The 13,773-nt window shown below is 44.8% G+C and overlaps 1 protein-coding gene across 1 annotated transcript; it reads right to left on the bottom strand.

The window, feature by feature from the left end:
* Nucleotides 1-1,400: 1,400 nt before the first annotated feature.
* LOC306707621 (mitogen-activated protein kinase kinase kinase 7-like) lies at nucleotides 1,401-12,998 on the bottom strand. The gene is made up of 14 exons (XM_079175142.1): nucleotides 12,833-12,998; nucleotides 12,177-12,287; nucleotides 11,422-11,487; nucleotides 10,139-10,184; nucleotides 9,800-9,938; nucleotides 8,814-8,938; nucleotides 7,418-7,546; nucleotides 6,449-6,579; nucleotides 5,800-5,884; nucleotides 5,549-5,679; nucleotides 5,316-5,454; nucleotides 4,505-4,566; nucleotides 3,656-3,771; nucleotides 1,401-2,646 (listed from the first exon to the last, which is right to left on the bottom strand). The coding sequence occupies exons 1-14, from the start codon at nucleotides 12,896-12,898 to the stop codon at nucleotides 2,475-2,477; spliced, it is 1,518 nt and encodes a 505-aa protein (XP_079031268.1). The 5' UTR covers nucleotides 12,899-12,998; the 3' UTR covers nucleotides 1,401-2,474.
* Between the last annotated feature and the right edge of the window lie 775 nt (nucleotides 12,999-13,773).

Here is a 13,773-nt window from a genome sequence, read left to right as displayed (position 1 = left end):
GTGGGGACAGCAGATCGGTGGTTCAGTGTTGCAGCTGTTTGTCTCTGCGATGAGCAACGTAAGGCGAACGTTACGTGTTATAATAATGAGTATGACAGGAAAGAAAGTCCACCGAGGGGGGTGCAAATGGTTGTGGACGAGTGGTTACTAAGTTAGGTACATTGTTATGTTACGCTGTTATGTTGTGTTGCTACAAGTAGCTTTGCTGCCTAAACCTAACCAATTATTTCACAACGTTAGCCACGTGGCATTGTTACGTTTCTGTAAGCGTGATACGAGGCTGATATGAGTCATATTCATCAAATGTATTTTTGGTCCAGATACATTGACATTCAACGTATCCGTGGTTTAATTGACTGTGTGTGTGGTAGACTGGAGACCTGTCCAGGTTCTCTACACGTCTCACCCGACGTGAGCTCCAATAGATACCTGCAAGAGATTAGGAGGTAAAGGATGGAAGGGTATTCAGTGGGCATGTTTATTTATTATTATTTATGTTCATGCCTCAAGAATTTGTCTTGCAAATGAGGCCATATCAAACAAGTCCCCAAAATAATTCGGCCCAATTTTTGGTCACACACACACACACCAGCAGTGGGGCAATAAATGTAAAGTTTGTCCTCAAGGCGGCACTACAGGAAACAAACATAGGACTTTTACTCAGGGGACCGGCGTTCGTGTCCCACGTGAAACCAAAAGTTGAGCTACATTTACTGATGACGTTCCGTCAAGCGACGCCATACGTCACTGAGTCACATGACGTTACGTCTGTCTTATTTTAAGCCAAACCATGATTTTTGAATTAACATTATTGATATGTCCACTCTGTATGAGGAACCTTTAACTGGTTGTGAATCAGACTCACTTAATGCTGATGCCTGTGACCAGCATAGCGAGACCATCAGCTAGATATCTATATTCTTCTCTCTGGGAGCCAACACCGACCCAGGCCGTATGGCTGGGCCCACTGGAGGGGCACGGGAGAACCAGGACCAGGACTGAGAGGGGCAGACTGTCGGAGCCTGCTGCAGTACGACATTTGATGAGATGAACTTCATTTCTTTGGTCAAATCATTCAAACACATTCAATTCGGGGAACAATTGTTTGGTTAATGAGTCACGATTTGAAAAAAAGAAGGACAAATTTGAATTTCCTCCACAAAGCAGCATTAACAATCTGAAACCGGGTCTTTTTCGGGCAGGGAGGCGTCTTAAAGAGACACGTTTCAGACACAGGCGCTGCAGCCATGGCCAGTGAAAAAGAATGTGTTTTTTTAACAGTCTATTTCACCGAATCAGCACCAAAAATCCTCCGTTTTATGATCAGTTTTATGATCAGTCTGCTTGTCAACTTGCAACTGAAGTGGTGTTCTCAATGAAGACAATGGACAAAATACTACAAACTTTGTTTTTACTCTCTAAAAGCATATCATTGCATGTTTTATAAAATAAACTTGAGATGAAAAAGATGAACTGTACAAGAACAATCCTTAGGCAGCGTCTGAAGAGATGCATTAAAACAACAAGCCATCCCAGAGTAACCCCGCTGTCATAGAAACCACCCGACCAAAGTGAGACTACAACACATTCCTTTGACCCAAATAAGTGCAGTGCAGAACAATGTCAATATCATTCTGTGAAATATAAGTGTGTGTGTGAGAGACGTAGAGATGTCTGCCAGGTTCATTATTTCCATTTCAAACACAAAGCCTTTCTTTTGCTCCGAGGCAGCGCCGCTCTGAAGCACAACGGCTTCGGTTACGTCTTGTATTCACAGTAAAATATTTAAAATGATTAAAATGATACGGCCCACACTGTCAGTGCCTCTCCTCTTTTCATAAACCATAATACAATAGGTGATATACTGAATATGTAAAAGGTAAGAATTTACAAATTACAATCGTAGTTACTTTTAAACAAAACTCAAAAAAAGAGAAAATACTGTCAAATAAAACTCACTGGCTGAAAAAAAAACAAAAAAAAGGCAAGTCGCCTTTAGGTCCATTTCAGAGAACAAGTCCATGTGGACGTCCTGGGTCCACCCATCAACACCAATGTGAATGCTGAAATGAACAATGACTGTTATGGCCAAACCCCACCATGTGATGTACGGAGGCCCAGGAAGGCCGTGGCAGTTTATTTGAAAGTCAAATTGAAATCATTAATAACTAAAAAATATGAACTTTCACTTATTTTCCTTTAGTGTCGACACCCTCTACATTCCGTGTTCTCCAATGGGAGTGAAATTTTGGCACTGATGGGAATTGTTTGACGTTTAAATTGGGTTTGGGACGGACGGGTTCTCGACCAACGGCCCCGTCCGTGTTCTCCGGACACATGGTTTTGATGTGAGCCACATATGTCGATTTCCTCAACAGAAAGGGCTTTCCCTACTTTAAAAAGGTGGGTTCATGGAGTGATTCCTCTCATCCGTCGGAGAAAGAGCCGCTGGTGAAGAGAAGGTGGAGCGGGTCCTAGCTGTGCTGCTGGTTCTGGTTCTTGATCAGGCTCAGCTTGCTCCTCAGGCCCTGGCAGTTGGCGGACAGGCTGCTGTTGTCCTCCAGCAGCTTGCTGTGCTCCTGGATGAGTCGGGATGAGGTCTGCTGCTCCCTCTGGTCCTGCTCCAGCTCAGACATGAGCTCCTCTCTAAAGACAAGGAGCCTCTGTTACTGTCTGCGGCTACTTTTCAATCTGACTAGAACACCTGGAACTCTTCAAAATCACTTTCACTTTCTCATTAGAAATACAATCATTTATTTCCTAATGATTTGAATTGTGTGTTTTTATGAAAATAACCACTTTGGCTCACAAAGTCAAAAGATAACATTTAGAAGCTTTACGTTCACTTCGGGACGCTCGAAATTATTTCTTTGAATTGATCTGAGACGATGGTGAAAAAAGTTGTTTACCAGCTGCTATAACGAAAGAAATGTATTATTCATCGATGGCAGCCGACCGCTAACGGCGGAAGAAATGTAATCGGGGCGTGGTTAGCTGAGGTTAGCTTAGCATAAAGACTGGAAGCAGGAGGAAACGGCTTGCCTGGCACAAATGAATCCATCCATGCGCAAACACGGGGCTTTCCCCCAGGTTCCAGTCTTTATGCTAAGCTAGGCTAACTACGTTCTGACTCCAGGTCTGTACTTTGATTAATCCAAATCTTCTCATCTCACTCTCAGAAATGTTGAACTGTTCCTTTAAATTCAGACGTACAATCACAAGGGAGCCAGTGGCAGCAGACGCCCTTGAGAAGGTCTGGTGTATTTCAGATCATTTCATCTGAACTGGGTCATATTTAAATCACCCAGGTTCCCATCAGTTCTGGTTTAGGATACATTTGTGTTGTGAACTCTTACACACCTGTTAAGTTGCATTTATCTGGCCTAATGGGAACATGCTACCTTTGTTTCCTGGTCACTCAGAGCATGAACGTCACATGACCCGACAGGTGACTCACTGATTATATTAAGCTGAGGACAGTTGCTGTGCGGTTGCCCGCTTTCTAACGGATCGGGGAAAATCACATGCACGCTACCATACCGAACATGTGCAGCATGCTGCTCACACAGATGCTGATTTAATATTAGTTGGTAAAATATCTACCATTAAAGAGAACATGTCTAAAGAAGTTCAAGCAAAGACCAGAGCAGCTTACTTCCTGCGAGCGAGGTCAGCGATCTCTGACTGGATCTTAAGGTAGTCCTGAGCCATCCTGATGTGCTGCTCAAACACGGCCATGGACTCTTTGGAGTTGGAACACGGGGCCAGAGGCTGGGAGCACAGGGACAGTCGGTGATTAGTACCCTGCTGCAGAACAGGTTTCATCACGAAACAACACATGTGAGGAACTTCTAATGTGTGAAAGAAACAATACATCATCCGTCAAACCCCGTCCCTCTCTGACTCAGTGCGACTCTGGAGCTCCATATCAGGAGGATAAGAAAACATGGACTCACTTAAGTGTAGTATGTTATAAAAATTGCAATATATGGCCTTGTTTATTGTATCACAATATATTGAATTGTAACCCCTGTATGACATGTGACTGAGCCTGTCTAGAGCCAGTGTTTGTCCATGAAGAGGACCCGCTGTGTATGGAGACGTAAACAGCTCGTTCCAAGGTAACACAAACTAAATGATTCTTATTTTCAGGGGATTATACACTAATGACAACATACTTATTAACATTAGATTCAATTTGTCACTAGAGGCCCTAAATGCTGCACACGGGCGCTTTAAGTGTTAATGTACTGACTGGAATTCTGCTCTTTTTGATTGATTTACATTTTTGTATTGTTTTCACTTACAGTTGAGATGTATGTATGCCAAACCTGGAGAAACGTATAATGAAGGGACAGTGTGTATTGAGGAGAACACACTCCAGCTGTGACCATGTAAAGTGGTCTATGAGCAAAGTTATACAAAGCAATTCACATAAATAGTAGCAGTAGCAATGGTACTACTATATCTATCTGATGAACACAAAAACATATTTTCAACTTACCTGTAACTGGTGATCCAGTTTCAGGTAGGCCATGGGAATGGAGCTGTCTACACCATTGGTAGCTAAGGACACACACACACACACACACACACACACACACACACACACACACACACACACACACACACACACACACACACACACACACACACACACACACACACACACACACACACACACACACACACAGTCACTGTAAAAGAGCTCCCGTATCAAAAAGCACACACATACAAACACTGGTAGGTTGCACTGTAAGGCCCCCTAGTGGTGCATTGTGGGCAGTGAAACATATGATGAACTCAAGCCGTTGAGGAACAATGAATGGTAGAGATCCAGGTAAACCCTGCAGGTCTGACTTATGTATCATCAGCAGGCTAGGGTTACAGACAGAGGGCGCTCCCCTTGAAAAACACCACGGCCAACAGTCACAGCCGCTCCACGCTGTGATTGGTTGGCTGTGTGTAGGTCAGGAAAAAAGGCGAGGTTACACCAATCCACATGGAGAGTGTGTTTAGGAGTGTATTTGACCGACAGCCACGCGTCTCGTGGAACAGACACACTTCCATTTTATTAAAAAGGTACACCACATCTTAATGTTTGTAGTATTCACGTTACTTTCTGATTTGTAGTTTGTATATTTGTAGTGTTCAGGTTAACATGAGGCTTCAGCAGTGGGACTTCATGACACCAGGAGGGTGTCTTCTAAAGAGGACAGTAAAATGCTGTATAATGAACAGCTTTGTGGACTGCTGTTGTTCGCCTGCTAGCCGATTTCAGTATCAGCTGGTGTCCCTCTCATGAGGCTCCCTACCTGTGGGACTAATGGTCATCCTCAGCTCTGATTGGCCGGTGGTGGTTACGGGGCTGGTGCAGGGGGTGGGGCTTTGGGAGCGTCCCAGTTGACTGTCTACACTGGACACCTTGGACAGACCGGTACGCAACGTGGCTGTCTGAGGGGGGAAGAGAAGACGTTGGCGTCAATAGGGTTGGGTTAGACAAACGCACACAGTGTACCTGTACGATCAGTGTTCACGGTCATCTCACCTTTGACGGTTTGAACTGGAGGGGAAACTTGGCCTCAAAGCTTTTCAGGGTCTCCTCCCTGCCGACTGAGTTCCTGCGCTCTGTGTTGTCGTCGCTCCTGTTGCTGTTCATGGTGTAGTCCGCATACGAGCCTGCAGACGGCACACACCGATTCATCAAAACACTTCCTCACCTTTCCACCTGTCCACTAGACACAGTACCTCCAAGCTGACGGGAACAACGGCGTCAGAAGCTGCGGAGCTGATAGTCACCTGTGCTCGTGGCCGATGAAGAGCCGCTTCTGTTGGGTGAAGACTGGTGAGGGAGCTTGAGCGGCTCATCGGAGCCTGGGAAGTACTGGAAGATCCAAAACACAACACCCAGCGCTTTTCAACTGATTCATGAAGCCTCATTTGATGGACAAAAACAAGTATCAAAAGGGAATTTAATCGGTACTGACTAAACAAACCATGAGCACATTAAAGGTAAAGTTCAAACATATTTTCCTCTTTCTTTCTTAGAGTAAGAGATCAGACCATCATGTACAGAGACAGATATCTTCTTTAACCAGGCTTATTATTATTAAGTCAAGTATAAGTTAGTTTGACCTAAATCAGCATGGAAAGTGACCCCTCCAGGCTAGCCTGGTCCTGCTCAGGTTAGTTATCAGGTTTAGGTTCACTTCAGGCTGAACCAGTGTTACAAAACAAATCTGTACTTGAGTCAGACTTGACTTAGTCAGATCTCATTATCTCAACATTTTTCCTTAGTTCAGGTTCAGTTCGTTTGGCTCGTTCAAGACCAGCTTGTCACAATGAGCGCCTGCTTCTCAAATATACACTTGTAAAGCAAAGCAGGATGTTATATTTCCTCCGTTTAGTACAGAATAAGAGATTTTAACAGTACGTGTTGGGACGATACCTTCATGAGATGGCTCATGGTGTTCTTGACCTCCTCCATTGACGGTCTCTGGCTGGGTTCTTTGTCCCAACAGCGGGTCATCAGAGTCTCTATGGGCTCTGGGAGGTCTTTGATGAGAGGAGGCCGTGTACCTGCATCACAGTGAACACTCAGTCAGTCAGTCAGATGCCTGGGATGTCTAAATGTGACCAGCTATACTGACGCCAGGTTAGTCCGGATCCAAAAGTCACAGTGACACAAACAAACCAACCGATTGATGCGACGGCAGACCGGCAACTGTGTCTTCTGCGAGGTCAAACTACTGATTTTGTCAATTGAGTCTTGTGGCTTTGAAAGGAGAAATATAAGGTCTTCAGTTCCCCCGTCTGAAAACGCTGTCTGATGGCAAGGTAAAGAGGTGAACATGTTCTAAATATAGCATACAATTAAACAGATATTGATATTTTGTAGGTGTCCCGTCCACAGCCACTTTACTTCGCCGTCAGACAGACATCTCTTCAAAGCCACGGGACTCCATCTCACCTCACTGAACACGGGGAGTATACGTACTAATCCTTAATTCATTCATTTACTGCCAGCGTACAACACAGGGTCGCACAATGAAATGCCACAAAAGAAGAACTCAACCACAACAGTGGTGCATTCCTGCAGTGGTTGCTTGGTTGAATGTTGGTGAAACGCTCTACTTCATGTAGAAATAAAGCAAACGAGGAAGCATTCCGACTAATCTAGTTGTCTCGATCAAAAATGAAAAGAAACCTCGGTCAGCTCAGACATGTCTCAAAAAGCCTCCCTCACGTCGCTCACACATCCAGCTCACTCCTGAGGAACGTTCCTCTCTTCACCACGATGAGCAGTGGGACAACAAAGAGCTCAAAAGGTGCACTTTCATTGAACGAGTACTCCACTGCACTTCTATCATCAAACTCACGGAGGGCACACATCATCAAAGAACAGGATTCCTCTCACCTCTGTGGACGGCCCACATTATACAAAACGCAGAGCCGCCGATCTCGTCGAAGGGCTTCTTGCGTGTGATGACCTCCCACAGGATGATGCCCCAGCTGAACACGTCACACTTCTCACTGTAGTTGCTGCCTGAGGGATCACACACACACACACACACGCACACACACACACACACACACACCGACATTAGATTCACCGTCTTCACGACTTGATATCCACAAGCAGAAACATGATGCTGGTGATGCTGATAAGCTACGAGCCCAATCCAATTCTTCCAGCCTCATAACTGCAATCGCAACGCATGCGAGTGTACGCAACGAGGGCGTGTTTAACAGCACCTGCTGCGTGTAAAAGAAATGCGTAACAAAGAAATATACGCAGAGTGTATGAATCAATTAATGCCATAAAACTTCCTTTTATTATCTAGTTTGACAGTCTTCCCCAGCGTGTGTATAAATATGACCAAATTGTGAACATTTTGGCTAGCTCTGGCTAATGTCACACTCTCCACTAGCACCTGCCCGATCGCACTGAGCATGTGTGATCGGGCAGGAGTCAGTGCGATCGGGCAGGAAGCGAAACGGCTCACATGTTAGTACGCAGGCGATGATGGAAGTAGCTCAGCACCGATCGCACAGGTGCTAGTGGAGAGAGCGGGACATTAGCCAGAGCTAGCAAAATGTCAGCAATGTGGTCATATTTATATATAAACTAGATCATGAAATTAATTTATTTGTCATTCATACTCTGTATGCATTTGTTCATTTTTACAAAAGGTTGACTGGGCTCGTAGTATCCAGCTGATTGTATATTTACAGTTTTTAATGGCATCAGACTGGATGCTTCAGAAAGGAGGTGTTAATCTACATTTGAGTAAATAGTGTGTAGGGTTCAACCTTTGTTTCTTTATACTGCATTTAATACTTGACTTCTTTATTTACAGGACTTGTATGAAGGCAATAAAGTAGTCCATGAATATGAGGTATGAGTTTACAGATAATAACAATGCATCCTGGGCATCGTGGAGGTTACGTTATGGTGTCTTTTTGAGTATAAACGCCGTTTACGTTCATGCTCGGAGGCTCACGCTACGAGAGCGAGTTCAAACAAAGCTTTAGAACAGAGCCTGAGGGCTGTAATCTTCAGGGGAAATAAAAGTGTAACAAACGCACAAATGTGTGAGATTATCAAGAACAACATTTATGAGAAAAACAGTCTGAAGAATTGTTCAAAAATTCATTACTTTATAATCTCGTCAATTTGTACGCTTTTTTTCTCATAAATTAAATCTCTGCGTTTATATGTATATACGTATATTTAAAAAAAATACAGATCCAGATGGTGGAAAACTAATCTTAAGCTCTCGCTTGGAGCAAAAGTAGTGTTTACAGCTCACCTTCAAACACCTCCGGGGCCATCCAGGCTGCACTGCCCTTATTGTTGGTCATGTAGGTCTGAATATCACAAGCTGTTCCAAAGTCACATATCTTCAGCACGGTGCCACGAGCCACCAGCAGCAGACTGAAACAGTGCAGTGGACGGCCATGAAAAGGCTGAAGACAATGTGTTATACACTCACTTCTACAAAACATATCTGTGGATGAAAGTGACGAGTTCAGATAGAAACCGTTGCAGGTATTTGGTCATAAAACAAGAGTATTGGACGGGAATAAATTGCCACGGCAATCCATGAAACAGAATTCAGTCTGGCACCAAAGAAACCGACCAACCAAGACTAATGCTGCCAACTAACGGTGCCAACTAACGGTGCCATGCCACGAAGCAAAATAAAAGACATAGTCGAGAAAAAGCACAAATGAAAATACTATATTTCATTGTCAATGTGAATAGGTCGTTCATATTAGATAACGGGCTTTCTTGCTCAAACTGGAGGCAAGACATCAGAGAGTGGAGGATAAATCTAGAGGGGAGTCTTCCTTTGTGTTGTAGATACTGTTCTCCTCCAGCTGTGGAGGCCATACATCTTGTGTGGAGCTCTTATCGGGCATTTCCATACATGCTTTCCTCTTAAACATGCCTCGGGCTGTGCACGCCCGGCGACGTGAACCAATCAGCGACCGTTTTAACGCACTCGACCGCAGCTCGTATTTCACAAGTCAACTCCCAAGCCACGATTACCCAGAATCCATTTCCCTGTAGCATCAGCAGATGGTGGCCCGTGCAGAGCTAGAAGCTCGTTCATCTTTCAGGAACAAGGCAGCAGTTTAAGGAGACATCACAGGGACCGTCTCAAGTTGTTGAGTGCAGTCTTCCATTATTACAAATCTTTTCTTTTAAAGCTTCTCGTGACTCATCACCGTGTTTTTAACAAACACTCTGACCTGTGTGACTTTCAGTCTGTTTGCTCATAACGAGACTTACTTGGGTGGTTTGAGGTCCCGGTGGATTAAGGCCTTTGGCTTCATAGAATGCAGATAGGCGACTCCCTGGGCACACTGCAGACACCAGCTCATGGCGTGGGACGCCGTGTAGTGGGGCTGAGGGTCGGCACTGTGCAGGACTTGGATTGGGAGACAAGCAAAGAATGAGATATGAAGACAGACACGGGGCCAATCTCATTCCATTGTGGAGCCGTTGAGCGATGAGCGTGGATGGGATCATCAGGGGGTTGAAAGAAATGAAACAACATAACCGGCACTGTACTGTACATCATGTCAACATGAATCATCAAGAACATTCTACAGACATAATAGGACTTACGGTTGTATAAAGAGCCACACTCTGCATACTCCATGACCAGACAGACCTGAGAACACACAACACACATCCCCTGAGCAGTGAAAGCATGACAGTGAGGCGTTGGTGATCTGGAACTTCCTGTAAGCTTAGCTGCATTTATTGCTCGGCCACCGGCGGCTACCTGACGAGACGTTCACACTTCCCCTTTGTGGAGGAACAAACACATCTTGGGGTTGGCTCTGAAACTAATCTCATCTAAGGCTACATCCTCACTACTACCTTTACATTTTTAATTATACTACTGCCGACATGAGGAGGAAGCAGCTGTTATTGGAGCGATTAGCGAGCAGCGTGACCAACGTATCAGACCTACTGAGCGGACGTTTGAAGTTACGGTTAGCGGCTTTGAGGAAGGACACAAAACGGAGGACTTTCCTGTCCTTATTAATGCTACTGTGAGGACATGATTGGTGCTGATGTCTGAGAATGCGACGTTGTTTAAAGTGAGTGGAGGAGAGCTGGTGAACAAAGCTTCACTTCAGTTACATTATGATGCGTTCAGGCTCTGTTCGGTTAAATGAGTACTGGGCGAAGGTAGATTATAACATTGTCATGATGTGTTCACATGTGATCTGTAAAATGTAGTGTTGAAGGAGACATAAATAGATATTAGAGATGAACTATGAGCCGTTTACATGAGCTATAAAGAGATTATAATACAGCATTAAACTAAAACGTTATTGTTTACAGACTTCAGAGTCGTTGAAATGATTTTTGGGACTGTGGCAGAAAATAAATTGTATAAATCTTTGTAGAACAGCTGCTATAATCAAACAAAGGGATCTGTATCTGCCAATATGGATCATCAATGATCGGCAATTAGTTCCTGATCAGGGATCTCTGAACGTTCTATTTACTCCATTTTTCTTTCGTGCTGATCCGATTTTGACTGATCCGTGATACGATCCGAACCGTGCCTGTTATGATCCGTCGCACCACTATTTTCTGTTACTAGGCAACCATTCTACTTCCTGATTACACCGGCTCCCGCATGCCCAGTGTACGTGAATAGTCACGTGGTTTTCGTTTTCAGGCGTGCTAGCGTGGACGGAGATCACGTAGAAAACGCCTGTGTGGACGGAGATGGTTTCTGCTTTAAAAAGGAAACGTATGAGTGTGGATGCAGCCTAAAGTCCTGCTGATGCGCTCCTCCGTTTACTCAGGAAGCAGCAGGTCCTTCATCACGAGAGGAGGCCGCTGATATGTGGGACGACACTGGAGCTCACAGCGCGTTGTATACTCACTGGATTGTCACAGGAGCCATACAGCTTCACAATGTTGGGGTGATTCACCCGGGACAGCTGGCGGAGCTGCGCACACAGAAAGAATGACTTATTACCATGAACACGTCTGTCTGAGTGTGTTACATACTGAACATGTGTTATGGCGGTTCTCATGTAAGGGTTTCCACTGATTCACGGTATATAAATCATCATAATGCCCTCCACATATTAGTTATTGCCTTTGATGTATGAAAACAATATGCAACATACATGTGCCTAGATTTACAGCACAAAAGGTCACAGTAATAAACGATTCATTATTTGCTCAAGTAGTTCCTGAGATAAATCCAAATTCATACATTATAAAGGTATTTTTGTTGTAGGGCTGCTTGTGTTTAGAGACATTTCACTTTGGCTTCTTTCTTTTAAACGGGGAAAAACATGGTTTTCTATAAAATGATGTTTTCATATTGCTCAAACTACGGCCTTAAATGTAGGACTGCCCCATCTTTGTCGATTAGTAGTCGCTTTTTTAGATCTAAACGGACTAAGACTTCTTCAGTCGAGTCTTCATTATTTGATGCTTTTTCATGCTGAATGACTTGTGAGCACTAGATTAAAAAAAGAGTGGCGCTTATGTGCGATTCTTTGACCTTGATTAAATCAAATAATCGATGAGTGTTAGTCGACTAACACAGTCTTTAACGGTCTAGTTAAATGGCTCTAGCTAGCAGCTCCAACCAATCAGGTTTGACTCTGAAAGGCGTTCACAGTACCTCAACGAGGAACGCGTTCCTTTCGTTTTCACTCTCGATGGTCTTGATGGCTACGTCCTGTCCTCTCCACACAGCCTTGAAGACAACTCCAAATGTCCCTCTGCCAACAGCCTGAAGAGAAGTCAACATGACAATATCATACTGCAGCTCAGGACACAATGCACTCTTTGTGCCCCTCAAGCAGGTTAATGAGTCCATGTACACACCCACACCCCCCCCTCAATATGAGGAGAAGGGCTTTAAATGCACTTTTCTTCTAGTATTTGTACTCCCCGTGCACTTTTTAGAAGTACCCACACATGAGTTTGAACTTGATTTGACTAGAATGCCCTTTTTGTTTTTTCTACGGAGGCCTCGCGCTGGTTGTTAACATGCTGTTAGGGTTTCAGTAGCAGAACTGTCGCGTTTAACGGTTTTGCTCGGATCTCAAATGTACGCAACCGTCTCCGTGTCTCACATTAGAGAACCGTAAACGGTGACGTTACGGTTACACCAGCAGGCTAGTCCGTGTCTGTCCTCTACCCTCGGCGTTGCCCGTTGACAAAAACATCACGCAGTTGTCTCTGAACTACCAGCACCCGGAACATTTCCCCCCTACAAAGCAAGAGCTGACGGTAATGTCCTCTCCAGAGCCTGATGTCGGTCAGTAAGTTTACCGCTTCAACTTGGATGTCTTCGTACTGGATGTCTTCAAACAGACAGCCGGCTGGAGTCTCCACCATGACAGCAGCAGCAGAGCGGCGACACTCCTCAGCGCGAGCCGGCGATGCCGGAGTTCAAACCCGAAGCTCGTCTTGTGGTTATCGGGATAAAAAAACGAGACGTTTGTTGGCTCCTGTTGCTGTGAATACAGGAAGTGGGCACCAGCAGCTCGCGGCAGCGTTGTTGCCTAATGAAACATCTGTGGGCCGGGTGCTCGTGAACGTCCCACCACACAGAGAGGAAGACAATGAGCGTAAACGGAGCCTTTCCGACACTCTCAACCGTGGTTGTGTTGATTTCAGACTACCGAGCATGTTGCATTTCAGCTCTGTGACCTGCGGTTTAAATGATTCTTTTTAAAAAGAGGTAGAAGGCTTTATCATCAAAGCGCCCAGTTGAAGCGCAGTCTTGAATGCAGCTTTGTTTTGTTTCTGCCTGCACGAGAGCCTCCACAAGGGGCGGCAAACAATATTTCCACAGCTAATAAACACACGCACACACACACACACGCACACGTTTGCCTTCTTACATACTCTTAAACCTTGTATTTATTAACCTTTAATTGCTAATTTCTGAGTGAACATCCAGCATTATTCTGCAGCTTCCATCGCGAAGAAGCCGTGTGGGGCGGGGCTTATACGGTTACTTCATCTCCGTGTTTGGGTTCAGTTGAAACTTGTTTGGTTCCGTTGAGTCCATGCTGTTTTGGTTCAGAAGTCAGGTCCAAACCAAATGTCTTCTCTCTCTGCTCTTTGTAGTGTGTGTGTGTGTGTGTGTGTGTGTGTGTGTGTGTGTGTGTGTGTGTGTGTGTGTGTGTGTGTGTGTGTGTGTGTGTGTGTGTGTGTGCGTGTGTGTGTGTGTGTGTGTGTGTATGCTACAGCACTGTAATGTATCA

The sequence above is a fragment of the Pholis gunnellus genome (assembly GCF_910591455.1).
Source record: "Pholis gunnellus genome assembly, chromosome: 15".
NCBI lineage: Eukaryota > Metazoa > Chordata > Actinopteri > Perciformes > Pholidae > Pholis > Pholis gunnellus.
This window is presented reverse-complemented; position numbering and strand designations above follow the sequence as displayed.